Genomic DNA, 15,800 nt, shown 5'->3' on the forward strand with positions numbered 1-15,800 from the left:
GACAGAGTGGACGTGGCAAAGTTGTTTCCCGTGATGGGGGAGTCTAGTACGAGAGGGCATGACTTAAGGATTGAAGGGCACCCATTCAGAACAGAAATGCGAAGAAACTTTTTTAGTCATAGGGTGGTGAATCTATGGAATTTGTTGCCACGGGCAGCAGTGGAGGCCAAATCATTGGGTGTATTTAAGGCAGAGATTGATAAGTATCTGAGTAGCCAGGGCATCAAAGGTTATGGTGAGAAGGCGAGGGAGTGGGACTAAATAGGAGAATGGATCAGCTCATGATAAAATGGCGGAGCAGACTCCATGGGCTGATTGGCCTACTTCTGCTCCTTTGTCTTATGGTCTTATGGCCTAATTCAAACACGTACTGCTTAGTATGTTAATTGGACATCGTAAATTGTCCTGTGATTAGGCTAGGACTAAATAGATGGGCCGCTGGGCGGTGCGGCATGTTGGGTCGGAAGGGCCTGTTCTGTACTGTATCTATAAATAAGTAATTACTATCTTGAGAATGGTTTAAAATGCATCGTTAGATTTCTGTGTGTCAGGTCATCTGTAATACAGGGAGGCCCTGAATTTAAGTGAGGCCTATCAACTGTTTCCTTTTGAAGAAAAAATCTCAGTTTGGAACTTGGTCACAAAAGGAAACATTGGGGCAGAAATGAGAGGCTTACAGAGTTCTCTTAAAGAAAGAAAACAAGGAAGAGGTGGTTAAAGATTCAATCCTAGAGCTTAAGGCTCATCCTCAAATTGTACCATTGAGTCTTGTGCAACATCTCCCAGAAAGCAGATAGAGGCCTCAACTCAACATCTCCGTGTTTGAAAGACGTCAGCTCCTTTCTGATTTCCTCATGATTGCACCATATCTTCAGCCTGGATTTTGTGTCTTAAGTTGCTGGAGTGGGGCTTGACACTCAACCTTCTGACTCTGTTGTACCCCAGAGTCGGAGATAATTTAGTTGTCACACTACACCCTTTATTTTTACTCAATATAAGGCAGAAAGCAAATGCTAGAACTTGCTAGTCTCTGTGAATCAGTGCTATTTCTTCATTGAACTGCTTGGTTGCCCAGTCTGTTTTCTGAGCTGACACTGAATGTTCCTTTACTGGTATGGTTAGGCTTCACTGCCGGACTGAGCTTCATCCCCAGTGATGCCAATTCCCACCTCGTCTTTACTGAACTGATCTTCCTGCTTCCATGCAGATAGCTGATTTTAAATGGTGTCTTAGTTCTTCATCTGTTGTAGCCTAGTTTAATTGTCTGTGAAGTTCATACATCTCCTTTAATAAGTGGGGCCTTTCGTTCACATGAAAGGAATTGTTTCCCAACAGTTTCTTCATTGCCCTCTACAAAGGAATGAGTCTTTTTCACAGCAGAAAATTAAAAGTTATAACTAGTTTTCCTAGAGCATGGAATATATTTCCGAAGATCTAGCAAACATGCATGCACATGCAAATAAACAGGAAGGCACAATGGTAGGAATAGTATTTAATGTGTTTAAGAATAGAAGGTATGATTTGAAAGTAATCTGACAATGTAACACATTTCTTGTGGTCTGGAGGAGAGAGTACAAATTTATTTTCCATTTGATTGACCAAAGCATTTAATTAAACTCCGATGTATGCATTATTTTGATCACATTAACTGGAGGCATTCTAAAATTCTAAGATGTCAGTTTAAGTAATATTCAAGTTTTAAACAATTAAGTGAATACGCCAAGGAATCATCCTAAAATTGATATAAAGCATTTCGCACAGTAGTAGGTACTTTCTGAGAAAGACAAATTTTAGGATTGAATGCGGTAGTTCAGCATGCATAAGCTGGTCATGTGAAGTCCTGGAGCCAACATCAATCATTGAAGGTCCTAATATCTATACTATTTTGTCCCTAGAGTATCAATATGATTCAATTGCAAGAATATGCAGCTGTCTGTCCCCACAGGCTCTCTTTTAGAAATTTTTTTATCTTACACAGGTCTGAATTGCAAATATATTTCAATAGCAAAATGTCTTTCAGATTTAATTGAAAGCAAAGAGTATGTTAGTTTGATTTATCTGCATGAGTAAACTTCACTGTGATGCAGCTGATGACACTCATTGGGCCAATGACTGATACGCTGAGGTGAATTTAACATCCAAATGAGGTGAAGTTGATTAAGCCCACAGAAGTGTTTATCTCTGAGTGTCAGGTACTGCTGAAGATTTAGCTGAAGGGTATGTTGATTTATTAACTTGTCTTAAAACCTTCTAGATTAAAACATCCCTAAACTGCTTTATGGGGGTGAATTATATTAGGAAATGGAGTGACTGCTATTGTGTAGAGCTATATTAACTGATATTTAACAAGAAAGGACAAGTTTTAAAATGGTTTCCTAGGGAATTTTGTGAACTTTTTCCACACCCCAACTAAAGCTATCTGCAGCTTAATGTTGGGGGGCTTTTGCTTTCTACTGAAACCCCACAACATCTGCTTGTGTGATGTTGTTACTGAAAAATTCCGGATAATTACTATTGTCTTGAAATTATTGGGCTCGACATTAATGTAATGTTAGTGCCAAGTTTGTGTGTGATAATCTTTGGGATAGTCCGCAGTAATTCTATCATTCCTTTCTTGATCCTTTAGTTCCCTGTAATCTATTGAAATGTAAAATTAGCGTACAAAATGTCCTCTTTTGGGAGAGTTTCAAAGGTCTCACCCTTTGCCATGATGTGAAATGGCTGATATGTCTAATTACTTAGCAGAAATTCAGTGTTGATATCTTGAGTCCAGTAGGTGCAGACAAAAGAGCAGCATTTAGGGTGTTGTTGAATTTGTGCTGACTTCCAGTAGATATGCCAAGTAATTACAGAAAATCCTTCATAACTGACATTTTTATTGTTTTTGTTTTACTGTTTTGGACAATTCCACCGATGTCACTACTGGTTAATAGAGAAGCAGAAGATTAAGTACATTTCTACTGTGTCCCGTAGCAGTAAACCAAAAGGATATAAAATTTACACATTGAAGGTTGATCATATGACATTAACACTTCTACTAACTAAAATTGGCTGAATATGTCCTGAATTAATGAATACGAAAGAAGGCATTTTGATATCCCTGTGCTGCGTTTGTTGATTAACTTTTAAAACAGTCAATAGGAAGAGTTAAAGTTTTAGCATTTGCCCGGCCAAATCAAAGCTGATATCTGTGACTTGGCATATCTACACTCATGCTCTCATTGTGCAGTAGAATATTGTTTATGCAATGCTTGCTTTTTCTTTGTCTGTGACGTTGGGGCTTTTCTTGCTGGTAGCCAGCTGGCTGTGTGTTGTGCTGGTTTGTGACCTTTGAACTGTGTGAATTAATTGTGTTCTTCTCGTCCTGCTCTCTGTGCTATGCTGTTGCTGCTGTTGTGGCTGTTTTCTGTGTTACCACAGTCATCGCCAACCATGGAGAAAAAGGTAAATGCTGTTTAGTCATATCAACCCATCTGTTTTAACGCTTCATCCTTCTTCCTTCTGGAGCTGGGAACATTAAGATTTCTTCCGGCTTGACACTTTTGTTGAATTGTTATGATTAATCATTTGAAGTTTTATTTAGTGAATGAACATTGAATATGGTTTATCCAAGCTGCCTGACAAAGATGCAAGTATGCAGATAAAATATAATAGCTTAGATTTTCCTCTTCGATTTTAATAGATTTGAATGAAAAGAAATGTACAGTTGATATAACTATTTTAAAGCTTCTCTCCTTCTGAGAAATGCTTATAAATTGAGTGAAGAATCTGAGTTTTTGTTTAAACTCACAATGGATTAATAACGAACTTTCAGATGTATAGTCAGATCAAAGGGTGAGTTTTATTTTACTTCTGGTATTATTGAGTTAAATCAAAAATGGTTTGAATGTTGCGTAAAGCAGTTAGAAACAAATAAGGCAAATAAGTTTTCTGCCTGAAAGCATGATGTCTGAATAATTGGATAAATTGTAGCCAGGGATATAATGACAGGATGATCAGAGAATGCAAAGGGAATAGTCAATAAAGATTTCACATCAGATCTACTGCAATGGAGTTAGCTAAGCGAAGAAATAATAGTACTGTATTATTGCCAATTAATATAATCTCATACATGATGAATAAATTAGGGAACTGAATAAGTGTTTCATATTGGGCTTTGTATATGCACAACTCAGTACTTGAGTAACACAATGGGAGGTGTTAATCATCCTCATGAACAAGCATTACAGCTTCCCAAGGAGTCTGTGTGTTCTCTGGTCCATGTGCATTTGATGGGACAGTTTTAATATCTCTTGTGCACAGCTGAAAACTGTGAAAGGCATAACTGACTACAACCATAAGCTATTGTTATGTACTATTATGATATGTGTCTCTGAGCCTCTGCATTCTGAATACTTGTAATTGTTCTCTAGGTGAATTAAAAAGCCTATTATATTAATTAAAAGGATACAAAAGATAGTAATTAGAATTTACAGTACAGAAATGGGTCATTAGCTGCTTGGTGCTGGTATTTATACCTCATCTAGTCATCTTTCACCCATTTTCCAATAACTTGGCCTATTTCTTTCTCAATAAATTAATGATATGCATTTCACTCAATGTAGCAATGTCTATTCTAATGATATTGGTGTTCGCATATGATTAAGAATAGACTGTGTGGTACAAAATCATCATGGATTTGTATGCAGTTGTTCTTGTGAATGGATTTAGTCAGTTCTTGAAGAGATGAAGTAAAAGGATCACACACAAAATGCTGGAGGAACTCACCAGGCCAGGCAGCAGGGACTCCGCTACAGTTCAGAGGAGCAGATGAGGGGAGTGTTGCTCTATTTTGTGTCTGAAACAATGATTCTTGAGGTAGCTGCTAGAGGCCATAAACAAAATTTATGACCGTTTCTTTAAATATTTTTTGTGAAGGTAGACAGAGGAGCAATCTGCTAGGCCTGAGGAAGATTTCTGCCTTAATGCTGGTCTGTAAGAAGACCCCACTCCAAAGACCAATGTACATGAGGCCTGGCTCTCTCAATGGTAAACAATAGGGTGGTGAAATCATGAGAGGATTATACTAGGTATTGGAATGTCAAACTCTAGTACCATGAGGCTGAACTGACAAAAAATAATCACAGATGCTGGAAATCCAGAGCAATACACACAAAATGCTGGAAGAACTCAGCAGGTTGGGCAGCATCTGTGGAAATGACACACAGTCGACATTTTGGGCCGAGACCGTTTTCACCAAGGATGAAGGGTCTCAGCCCGAAATGTCTTATCTATTCATTTACAAATATGATCAAAATTTGGATTCTTAATAGTTCAATAGTTTCATTTAATATTAGAATGTATATAATATACAACCCGAAATTCTTGTTCTTCACAGACATCCACAATAACAGAAGTGCCCCAAAGAATGACTGACAGTAAAACGTTACAACCTCAAAGCCCCCTACTCCCCCCTCCCATACAGAAGCAGCAACAAAGCAATGACCCTGCCCCTCTCCCGCTTCAGCAAAAAAAAAGCATCAGTGCCCTCTATCCACCAAGCAAGCGATAGCAAAGCTTCCACGAAAGACTATGATCAGCAGTGCAAAAAAAAACTTAATTATTCACCGGACATTTCAACATACCACAGGCTCTTTCTCTCCCTAATAAAGGGACAGAGAGGTGTTCCCCTTTCACAGCAAGAGGAGAGACTAACAAAGATAAACAACTCACTGATTATGGTATTAAAGTCTGCCACAAAGCTCGTTCCCAGTTCTCAGACTCCAGAATTGACAACAAGCTGTCCTCACCAGTGAGTGAGTGAGAGAGAGGAAAAAAAAGAACGAACACGAATACAGAACACCACACAGCTGATCCGCTGTTCCTGATGTTCTGTTTTCTCTGTCAATGGTTTGATTGGCAGCACCAGCATAGAATTGGCTGGTCCCCAGGGCCGCAAAGCCTTGGAATCCCGAAAGCATGCTCATCTTTTAGGCCAAGCCTTTCTGGAGATGTTTGGTTCTGTTTTTCAAAAGCATCTGTGTCTTAGAAAGTGTGCTGTTGAAAAACTATCGAAAGCTCAGCTCTGTTACCAAGACATAGACAATCTGCATTTTATATGGAAAATTTATGAGTAGAAAATCATCTTTTCTGTACATAAATCATAAGATACTGATGGGTTTCATTGGTGAAACCCATTCTAGTAATTATTCAGGAATTAAGAAGTACAGACAGCATGGATGTGGAGAGGATGTTTCCTAATAGTGAAAGAGTCTAGGACCAGAGGGCACAGCCTCAGAATAGAAGGATGTCCCTTTAGATCAGAGGTGACGAGGAACATCTTTAGTTGGAGAATGTTGAATCTGGAATTCACTGCCACAGATGGCTGTGGAGGCCAAGTCATTGGGTATATTTAAAGTGCAGGTTAATAGGTTCTTGATTAGTCAGGGCTTTAAAGATTGCGAAGAAAAGGCAGGAGAATGGAGTTGAAAGGGAAAATAAATCATCCATGGTTAAATGACAGAGCGTAGTCAATGGCCCAAATGGCCTGATTCTGCTCTTAAGTCTTGTGGTCTAATCTAGATTGCACCAGAAAGACAAATTCATAAACATTCGGGAGAGAACTCTGCCGAATGAACAATACAATGTGAAATGGATTTTAGAAAATATGCAGAAAGTTAAACCAATTTGAAGTCAAGAACTGCACAGTGGTGCAATGGTTAGCACTGTTTCGTCTTGGCTTCAGGAACTTGTTCCGGTACTGACCATGGGTGCAGTCCGGGTGTCCTTGTAAGTACTGGCTAATTAAATTTGGCACATCACCAAAGATGTTCGCAGAGGTCTACGGATGTACTGTGGAGAGCATTCTAACTGGTTGCATCACCATCTAGTATGGAGGGGTTACTGCACAGGATCATAAAAAGTTGTAAACTCTCCCAGCTCCAACATGGGCACCAGCCTCCCCAGCATCCAGGACACCTTCACAAGGTGATGCTTCAAAAAGGTGGCATGTATTGAGAACCCCCATCACCCAGGATGTGCCCTCGTCTTATTGTTATCATCAAGGAGGAGGTACAGGAGCCTGAAGACACACGTTCAACATTTCAGGAATAGCTTTTTCCCCTCTGCCATCAGATTTCTGAATGGACAATAAGCCCGTGAACACTTTCTCAGTATATTTTCTCTCTCTTTTGCACTACTAATTTTATTTATTTTTTATATCAAAGGTTTAAAGGTACATTTAACGTCAGAGAAAGGTATACAATATACATTCTGAAATGCTTTTTTCTTCACAACTATCGATGAAAACAGGGGAGTGCCCCAAAGAATGAATGACAGTAAGATGTTAGAACCTCAAAGTCCCCTCCCAGCTCCCCACCCTCCTGCGTGTAAGCGGCAGCAAGCAACGATCCCTCCCTCCTTCCCTCCTCTCTCCACTGGCAAGAAAAGCATTGGCACCCGCCACCGAGCACCCAAGTGTGCAGCAAGCACCAGAAAAGACACAGACTTGCAGTACTCCAAAGGCTACTCATTCACCCGGAATTCGACTAACCACAGGGTCTCTCTCTCCTTAATAAGGGAGAAAGAGATGTCTCTGTTTCACAGTGAGAGGGGAGACATAACAAACAACTCACTGGTTTACTATGTTAAAAATCTGTTGCGTTGCTTTTTCTGAGCTCTGTGCCCAAAGATCTTAGGTCTCTGGGCACACAGCCAAAGATCTTCCAGCTCCCATGACATACCGGTCCGGGACACCGACCTTCGATCCGCCCGTCTCCGGAGCTCCGAGGTCCTAGGCTTCCAAAGGCGAGCCAAACTCTTAGGCTGTGCCCTTGGCCTGTGGGATAATGGCCAGCCGTGACACCGCGAGAGCAGGTCCCATTTCTGCAAAGAACCGAAGTCAGCATGTAACTCCAAGTTGGGGTCTTCAAAAGCATCCTGAAAGGGAAAAATAGAGGTATTAAAGATGAAAATAGAGCTGCTTCTGAAGATGCAAACAAAGGAGTCGCCGTTTAGCGCCATCTTGACTAAGCTCTGCCCTCTGGGGAAAACAATATCTATGGAAATGCTAAGAGGTCTTGAAATTAATCTGCATGATAAAAATTGCACTAAAGTGTTGTTGAAATTATAATTTGAGGCATTCCTGGATTGTCTGGTGTACATTGTCATTCTCAGACTAGAACTCTCGAAGCAAAGTGCAACATCTGGGATTGGGGTGGGGGTCTTGTAGGTCCTGGGGGGAGAAGATCAGGAGACTGCTGTGGTGGCAATGACTGATGCTCCTTTGGATAAAAACCCGGATAGGTTGGGTGGAATTTGGTTTGGAAATACAAGCCAGCCACAGCAGGGAACTGGGAGAATTTTTTAAATGCTGAGTGGTTGGAACTTGGACCTTGCAAACACATGGAGCATAGTTACCAGCATGGGCCTGATGAGGCTAATAGCTGATTTTATGCTGTGTGAATGTGATGTAATTCTGTACTTGTGTTCCCTTGGCAGGTGAAAACTGTGGGGCTGATATGAAAGACTTGAGTCTAATAGCAGAGTTACTTTGTTCTGAAGTCATCAATCCATATCTGAGCACCTGGGCTGAATGGGTTGCAGATATCGACAGGAAAAAGCCTGATCTCTATTAAATTGTTGTCTCTGTCAGGCAGATGCTGTGACTGATGTGAGAGCAAGTTAGAATGTAACTTGGCACCTAGGTGAAGAGGAACCACATAATCATGGCTGTGGGATCCAGTTTTGCTGAGGAAAGTGCAAATGCCAAATCCTAGTGCTCTGATGAAACATTTCAGTCTGTTAATTACGTTACAGATCCCCAGGTTATCAGCTATAACCAGGAAACTACGATTTAAAGGCTGTGTAAGCACTGCTTGATTTGTGCAGTTCAATTTCTGAACATACGCATGATAATATTCAATGTTTCTTTAGTTTTTTAGAGCTTCTGTAGTGTTTTGCTGTGCGGTACCACTGAACATTTTCTTCAATTTTTTCCTAATCCAATTCTTTTTAGTATAAAGTATTTTTTTTAATGAACAGGTTGCTACCATTAATAACCTGTTGAGGGATGTAAAACTAGTCTGCTATTCAGTTTGTCCTTGAAGTGAATATATTTTAGTGATTGTTTTTTTTTCTTGAAGCAGCTGAACCCAGCTTTGTGACATATCAGGAAGGCTGTGGAAGAGAAGATGCATAATGTTTTGGTGCCTCACTGTAGGCCTCGATTGCCTCAAATGATAAGGAAATGTAGAAAAAGCAACGAGTCACAAATACAGATGTTAACTTTATACTTTATTGTCACCAAACAATTGATACTAGAAGGTACAATCATCACAGCGATATTTGATTCTGCGCTTCCTGCTCCCTGGATTACAAATCAATAGTAAATATTAAAAACTTAAATTATAAATCATAAATAGAAAATAGAAAAATGGAAAGTAAGGTAATGCAAAAAAACTGAGATGCAGGTCCAGATATTTGGAGGGTACGGCCCAGATCTGGGTCAGAATCCATTCAGCAGTCTTATCACAGTTGGAAAGAAGCTGTTCCCATAACTGGCCGTACGAGTCTTCAAGCTCCTGAGCCTTCTCCCGGAGGGAAGAGAGATGAAAAGTGTGTTGGCTGGGTGGGTCGTGTCCTTGATTATCCTGGCAGCACTGCTCCGACAATGTGCAGTAGGCTCAAATCTGTACTGTGTTGCAAATAGGAAATTTAGGATCTAGGTAATTGGAGAAGGTGCAAAGGTGGTTCACTCAAATAATGACAAAACTGTGAGATTATACCTAACCAGCTAGAACTACTTTTTCCAAAAATAAGAAGTGGAGTGTTTACTTGAAAGACGATTTTCAGATTATGAAGAGGTATATTTGAGGTATATAGAGGTATACCTGTTTCATCAATTATGCCAAAGCATTTGACAAGGTGAGGCATACAGAGCTTACATTAGAAAAAATCTTTCAGCATTTGGACATTGATAGGAAAGATATCAGAATCATCAGAAATTTGTATTGGGAGCAAAGAGCAGGAAGGAGAGTTGAAAATGAGACAAGTGATTTTTGTCCAGATTAGGGGGGGAGACAGACAGGCTTGTATTCTCGTCACCAACCTTTTCAACCTTTATAGCAAGAAGATTCTAAGAGAAATTAGCAGAATTCCAGGCATGATAATTGGTTTATACAGTTTGAATAACCTACGATATGTAGACAACATAGTGCTGATAGCTACTTCTAAAGAGAAGCTCTAAGAAACATGAGATAAAGAAAGAAAGAGTGCGAAGTTTAACATAGAGTATTAGGAAGTGCTAAGAGGAGATTGACCGTCAACGGCAAGAAGACAATGTATGGTTGTCACAAAGAAAAAAGAAATGCAGAAATACAAACTGAAAGTGAGCAACAAAACAATTAAACAAACTTGAAAGTGTAGTTACTTGGGGACCATGTTAACATCTGACGGTAGGGCTGATGTTAAAATTAGAAGGAGGATTGGGATTGTTAAATGCACGTTTGAGCGTTTGAGTAAGATAGTAAGGAATAACATAATTTCTATGGATACGAAACACAACAGTTGTGATGCTACATTCATTGTACACTAACGTATGGAAGTGAATGTTGGACAATATCAAAGCAATATGAGGGAAGACTCGAAGCTGCAGAAATGTTTTTTGAGAAGAGTAATGAAAATATCGTGAAAAGACAGTAACAAGTGAGGAAGTGTTGTGAAAAGCAGAATAAGAAGAGCTGATATCGATCAGGAAATCGTAGCTGGAATTTCTGGGATGTGTACTGAGGAAAAAGAAGCTCGAGCATTTTGCAGTGACGGGGAAAAACTGATGGAAGAAAGAGTCATGGTCAACAGCACTTGACATTGAGTTGCATCAAAGGATGGACAGGCAAAAGTTTTGAATATCTTATGAGAACTTCTCAGGTTAAAGACAGATGGAAGACCATGGTCATCCACATCATATGACTTGGCACATGATGATGATATTTGGAGCAAGCCAAACTAGAATTAAGGACCAGAAACTACCTCAACAGTAGTTGGAATGTGGAGTTGAGGCAAAGAGCATAGATGTCCAAATGGAGAAGTTGGGTAAATGCATGGTGAAAAAAAATTGAAGGAATTTTTGATGGGATGTTGGGTGGAACGGGGAAATGGTCTTGAGAAGCAAAGTATTGGAGAAATTAGACAGAATAACCTGATTCATCGCTGTAAATTGTATTTAATTTCATGTAACATAGATTAATGTTCAGCATAATGGCACATCTTGTAGGAGAATGGGTATACTATGCCATGATGAGGAAGGTGGGACATTCCTAACTCCACTTGTTGTGTTAACAAACTCATTGTTACCTTTGTGAGGAAATGTTAAGTGGAGACCAGGCATTGACCACAGGAAGGGATAGACCACCTGCTTACTGTCACATTGTTCTTTGTAGCAGTATATTGGCTGTATTTTTGTATTTCAGTAAAGCCTATACTTAAAAAGTAATTCATTAACCAAGGTTCTAAAAGCACCGAAGAAATGTTATTCCTTTTAAACTCTAAAAACTTGATAGAGGGATATCCTATCACAAATTCACAACCTTGTTTGTCATGTCTTTGAAGACCATCTTCAACCTGGCATTAAGTTTGTTTTCTGCAAAGCTGCAGTGATCACTGTACCCCTGTGTACTCAGAAGGCGCCTCAAAGCAATAGAGAAGCACCTGAAAATGCTGGGAATACTGTGGGAAGAAAAGCGGAGATAATGTTTCAGGTAGAAGACCCTTCAGAAGGAGACAAAGGAAGTTTATCAACCTGAAGCAAGGGAGAGGGGTAGTTTCTGATGGAGTAAAAGCAGGGTGACCACGGAGATAAGTTGCAAAAGAGGTATTTCTTCAGTGGAAGCAGTTAGAGAGCTTGATTTGATTTGAGAAGTAACATGAGTGCTGTTTTTGGCTTGTGAAGGATTTTGCAAAATCCTTCACAAGCCGAGGACATTCTACAGGATAAGTGAATCATCGTCAGTATCTTTCAGGCCAACATTTCCAGCGTTAGTTGTACTCTAAAGTTCAGATGGGCAAGGCAAGTCGTTTATATGTCTGATGTCAGACTCCTGAAACTGACACTCCTCCAAGCTTTGACGTTTATCAGCTGGGCAGGAGGCTGTTCTCAAAACTAAAGTGTAACAACACCTGCACCCTGTGTTGGACCCCTGCTCACAACTGCTTAAAAAAAAAGAGAGAGGAGGACTTGGTTTGAAATGGATGACATGGAGTCTTTTCTTTGGGAATCCACTAGCCTATTGTAAATGGCAAAGGATCACACAGCCTCCCCAATTGTTCAGCTCTGTGGATAAGCACCATCTGATTCACCTGAGGGTCTGACATTGACCTGAGCGATTATGGTTAGAACCCACAAACGGGTGGAAGCAAATTGTCCTCTGGCCCAAGGGTCTAAGAGGAAGAGCATAAACACTTTCTCAGTACCCAGTCAACCGTCTCCCTGCAGAGTACCTGAGCAGTGACATAAAGAGATGGGCCAGCTTAGCAACCTGTGTTACAACCCAGATTTTCTGCTTTTCTGATATTCCTTTGCTCAGATTAGTGCCAGAGTGAATGTTCTTCCCTTAGAATACACTGAACTGTTGAGACCAGCCTGTGAGTAGAGAGAGGATTGTCTCTCTTGCTGTTACTCTGAGGACAAAATTCCATTGAAACTTAAGTTGTTCACCATTTGCTGTGATATTTAATTTATAAATTCTTAATCCTGTAGGAGCTGGCATTGATGCAGTTCCATTTACAAATGCAGAATGTCCTTAAAGCACTTTTAAAATATAGTTCACAAATTTGGATTTTTTAGTTAAATATTTCAGAAATGTGTCACTTGTAATGTTGGAAACCTGTTAGCCAATCTGCAAAAAGCAACTTCCCGTAGCAGCAGTTGTCTAATAATTTGGCAATCTTTTGAGGGATATATATCTTTTGAGGACAGTAAGGATATCTGCTGCTCTTTGGAATGGTGGCAAGTACTTTTACAACTAACAAAGCCCCTGTTTAATCTAAAGATGACACTCGCATGTTGCTGCACTTCTTCAGCTTTGTGCTGGAATATCTGTCTAGATCACAGGTTCCCAACCTGGGGTCCGTGGACCCCTTGCTTAATGGTATTGGTCCATAGCATAGAAAGGGTTGGGAACCCCTGGTTTAGATTATTGTGCCCAGTCATTGGAGCAGGATTTGTCCAAGTTGGAAGTGCAACCAGCTGAGGAATAGCTGACATTTAACTTGCCACTTTAATCATGAATGTTCCTTATAATGGTGTATTATTCCAGAACTTGAAGATAAAACATCATTTGTTTTTTGGTATGTTGGATGAGTTCTATACTGTGTGGCCTTCTGCTAATCTCTGTGTTAAAAAGGTTTTCATTTCTACCATCAGCAAATCTGCACAATTATAAAAATTACAAAAATCTGCACAATAAAAACTGTAATATTTGTGAAGTCCACGTTCATCTTTTGGTTTGTAGGATTATTCAACTGTATTTTGTTTTCCTTTTTTAGTAGGAAGGAACGGCCAAATACTTTGGGCCTCTTCCCAGTGTTGGATGGGAATCTGCGTGGACAGCAAGTTGGTCGTGTTACTCCTGGCTCTGATAACTGGCATCTCAGTGACTTGAGCCATCCTCCATCAAAATGTAGCCTGAAGGTGAGTGAGACCTGGATGCAGGGAAAAATGAGCCATCGGGACCTTCATTTTCTGTCAAAATCTGTGAAGCTGGAATGTGGCACTGTCCACCAGCTTGCGAAAAGCTGCTTCTTGGCTTTTTGTACTCTTTTGTAGAATGTGATGCCCTGGGCTTTGTACGTCTTTTACATTCTGCACTTTATGGAGTCTTTGGAAAGAATCAACCTTCTGTGTCCAGATACAAGTGATCCCTGAAATGCCATCTTATTGTACCTTGGTTCTCTTACTTTAGTGGAGTTTCTATGTTCTTCTTGTCAGTCATCTCTCCCTGGTGCCACTTCATTGCTGATATAATAGTAAAAAAAAAACCACATCTTTTCTTATTCTCACTACTTTTGAACCTTGGGGGTCCATTCTTAGTATTTTACAACACAGCATATTTTTTTCCCCTGTTGATGCCTCAATCAAATTTAGTCCCAGCTTTCTAATATGGAGAGTAAACTGTATGCTTGTAATGTATCTGAATTTCAATTAAACTATCCACAACAGATGTTTGAAACCAATTTTGATATAACATTATGAGAGACTTGACGGGCAAAGGAAGCCATGAGAGCCGATGTTAAGGTTAATCTTTTCCTGGGGTTTATTGGCCCCTTTTTAAAAATCACAATTTAATATTGTTTTGCAAATGTTGGCAAATCTAAAAACAGGTCTTTCTTCTTTATTACTGGTTTATTTAGGGAAATGGTCTGTAATTATTTGTCTTGTAAGCACAAAAAGGACATATTCAAATAATATGACATTTCTGGCAACCAATTAATGTTAAACCAAGACCACTACTACTTTTGAATCTAGTTTACCTGCCAGAACATAGATAGCACAGGTTCTATGGAGTTCACATGGGTTCTTTAGTTTCTGCTTCATTCAAAAGTATGGTACTGAGAGGACAGGAACCCAGGAAAGAATACTATGCTTTGGAGGGTCTGTAGTCTTTTATGTACCTTGAGGTAAAGTCAGGCAGTACTTTTGAATAAGAAGAAACCTACTAGTCGCAACTGAGGAAGGGAGACTTCACAGAGGAATGAAACAGCAGGTAGTCTATACCTCCACAAATTGAAATATTAGATCATTTTAGTGATTCTGTGGCTGCTCAACTCATTCTCATTGTTTCTGCAAGTGGTCTTCAGAGTTAAAACATTCAGGACTAAACCTGCCATGAAACTTCACGGAATCAGAATTGGGACAGATACAAGGCAGGAGTCAGTAAAATGGGCATTACTAAATTTCAAAGTAAATTTTATTATCAAGGAACGTTTATGTCACCATGTACAAACCTGAGATTCATTTTCTTGTGGGCATACTCAGCAAATCTTTAGAACAGTATTTATAACAGAATCAATGAACGGCCATCAAACAGGCTTTCAAGCAGACTGCAGAAGACAACAAACTGTGCAAATGCAAAAAGAAGGAACAATAATATAAATAAATAAACAATAAGAACATGAGGTGCAGGGTTGTTGAAAGTGAGTCTATTGGTGTGAGAACATTTTCAATGAAGGGGCAAGTGAAGTTATCCCCTTTGTTCAAGAGCCTGATGGTTTTTTCCAATTTTCCATTCAAGGGCATTGGTGTTTCCATACTAGGCTATGATGCAGCTAGTCATATCTCTCATAGAATCTTTGATTGCAAAATTTTTATCATATTGATATTTTTACCTGCGATCCCAATTATTTTTGACTAGTTACAATTTCTATCTGATTCTTACTCTTAATATACTCAGTATCCTGTGACTCCTGGCATTCCGAAACAAGTTAAGGTGTTTTAATAACTCTTGAATCTATTTGTTATAGTTTGCTTTTTTTTAATGATCGGTGTGATTTTAGGCCCACCAGCATAACGGTCTTCTCTTGTGCTAGGATGATACATCAGAATCTGGGCAATCGTCTGCTGCTGCCACCCCAAGTACTGCAGGAACTAAATCTAACACCCCAACATCATCTGTGCCATCTGCAGCTGTCACTCCACTTAATGAAGTAGCTAATCCAATCTACAACGGGGACACCAAGGTCAAGAACCAGCGAAAGCGGGCGAAAGGTAATAGCAGAAACATGGAGGTCCAGGTCACCCAGGAGATGAGGAACGTCAGCATAGGTGA

At 39.8% G+C, this 15,800-nt stretch overlaps 1 protein-coding gene across 7 annotated transcripts in view; it reads left to right on the forward strand.

Moving 5' to 3' along the window:
• mapk8ip3 (mitogen-activated protein kinase 8 interacting protein 3) overlaps window positions 1-15,800 on the forward strand; it is a 198,219-nt gene that overhangs the window by 55,843 nt on the left and 126,576 nt on the right. For 6 of the 7 annotated variants that reach the window (XM_072268888.1, XM_072268891.1, XM_072268889.1 and 3 more), the window contains exons 5-6: window positions 13,522-13,666; window positions 15,562-15,796. In XM_072268888.1, the coding sequence (XP_072124989.1) occupies window positions 13,522-13,666; window positions 15,562-15,796 (380 nt within the window). The remainder of the gene's footprint in view (window positions 1-13,521; window positions 13,667-15,561; window positions 15,797-15,800) is intronic. The other variant, XM_072268892.1, reaches the window with a different exon arrangement.

This window comes from Mobula birostris, chromosome 9 (genome assembly GCF_030028105.1).
Source record: "Mobula birostris isolate sMobBir1 chromosome 9, sMobBir1.hap1, whole genome shotgun sequence".
Classification (NCBI taxonomy): Eukaryota; Metazoa; Chordata; class Chondrichthyes; order Myliobatiformes; family Myliobatidae; genus Mobula; species Mobula birostris.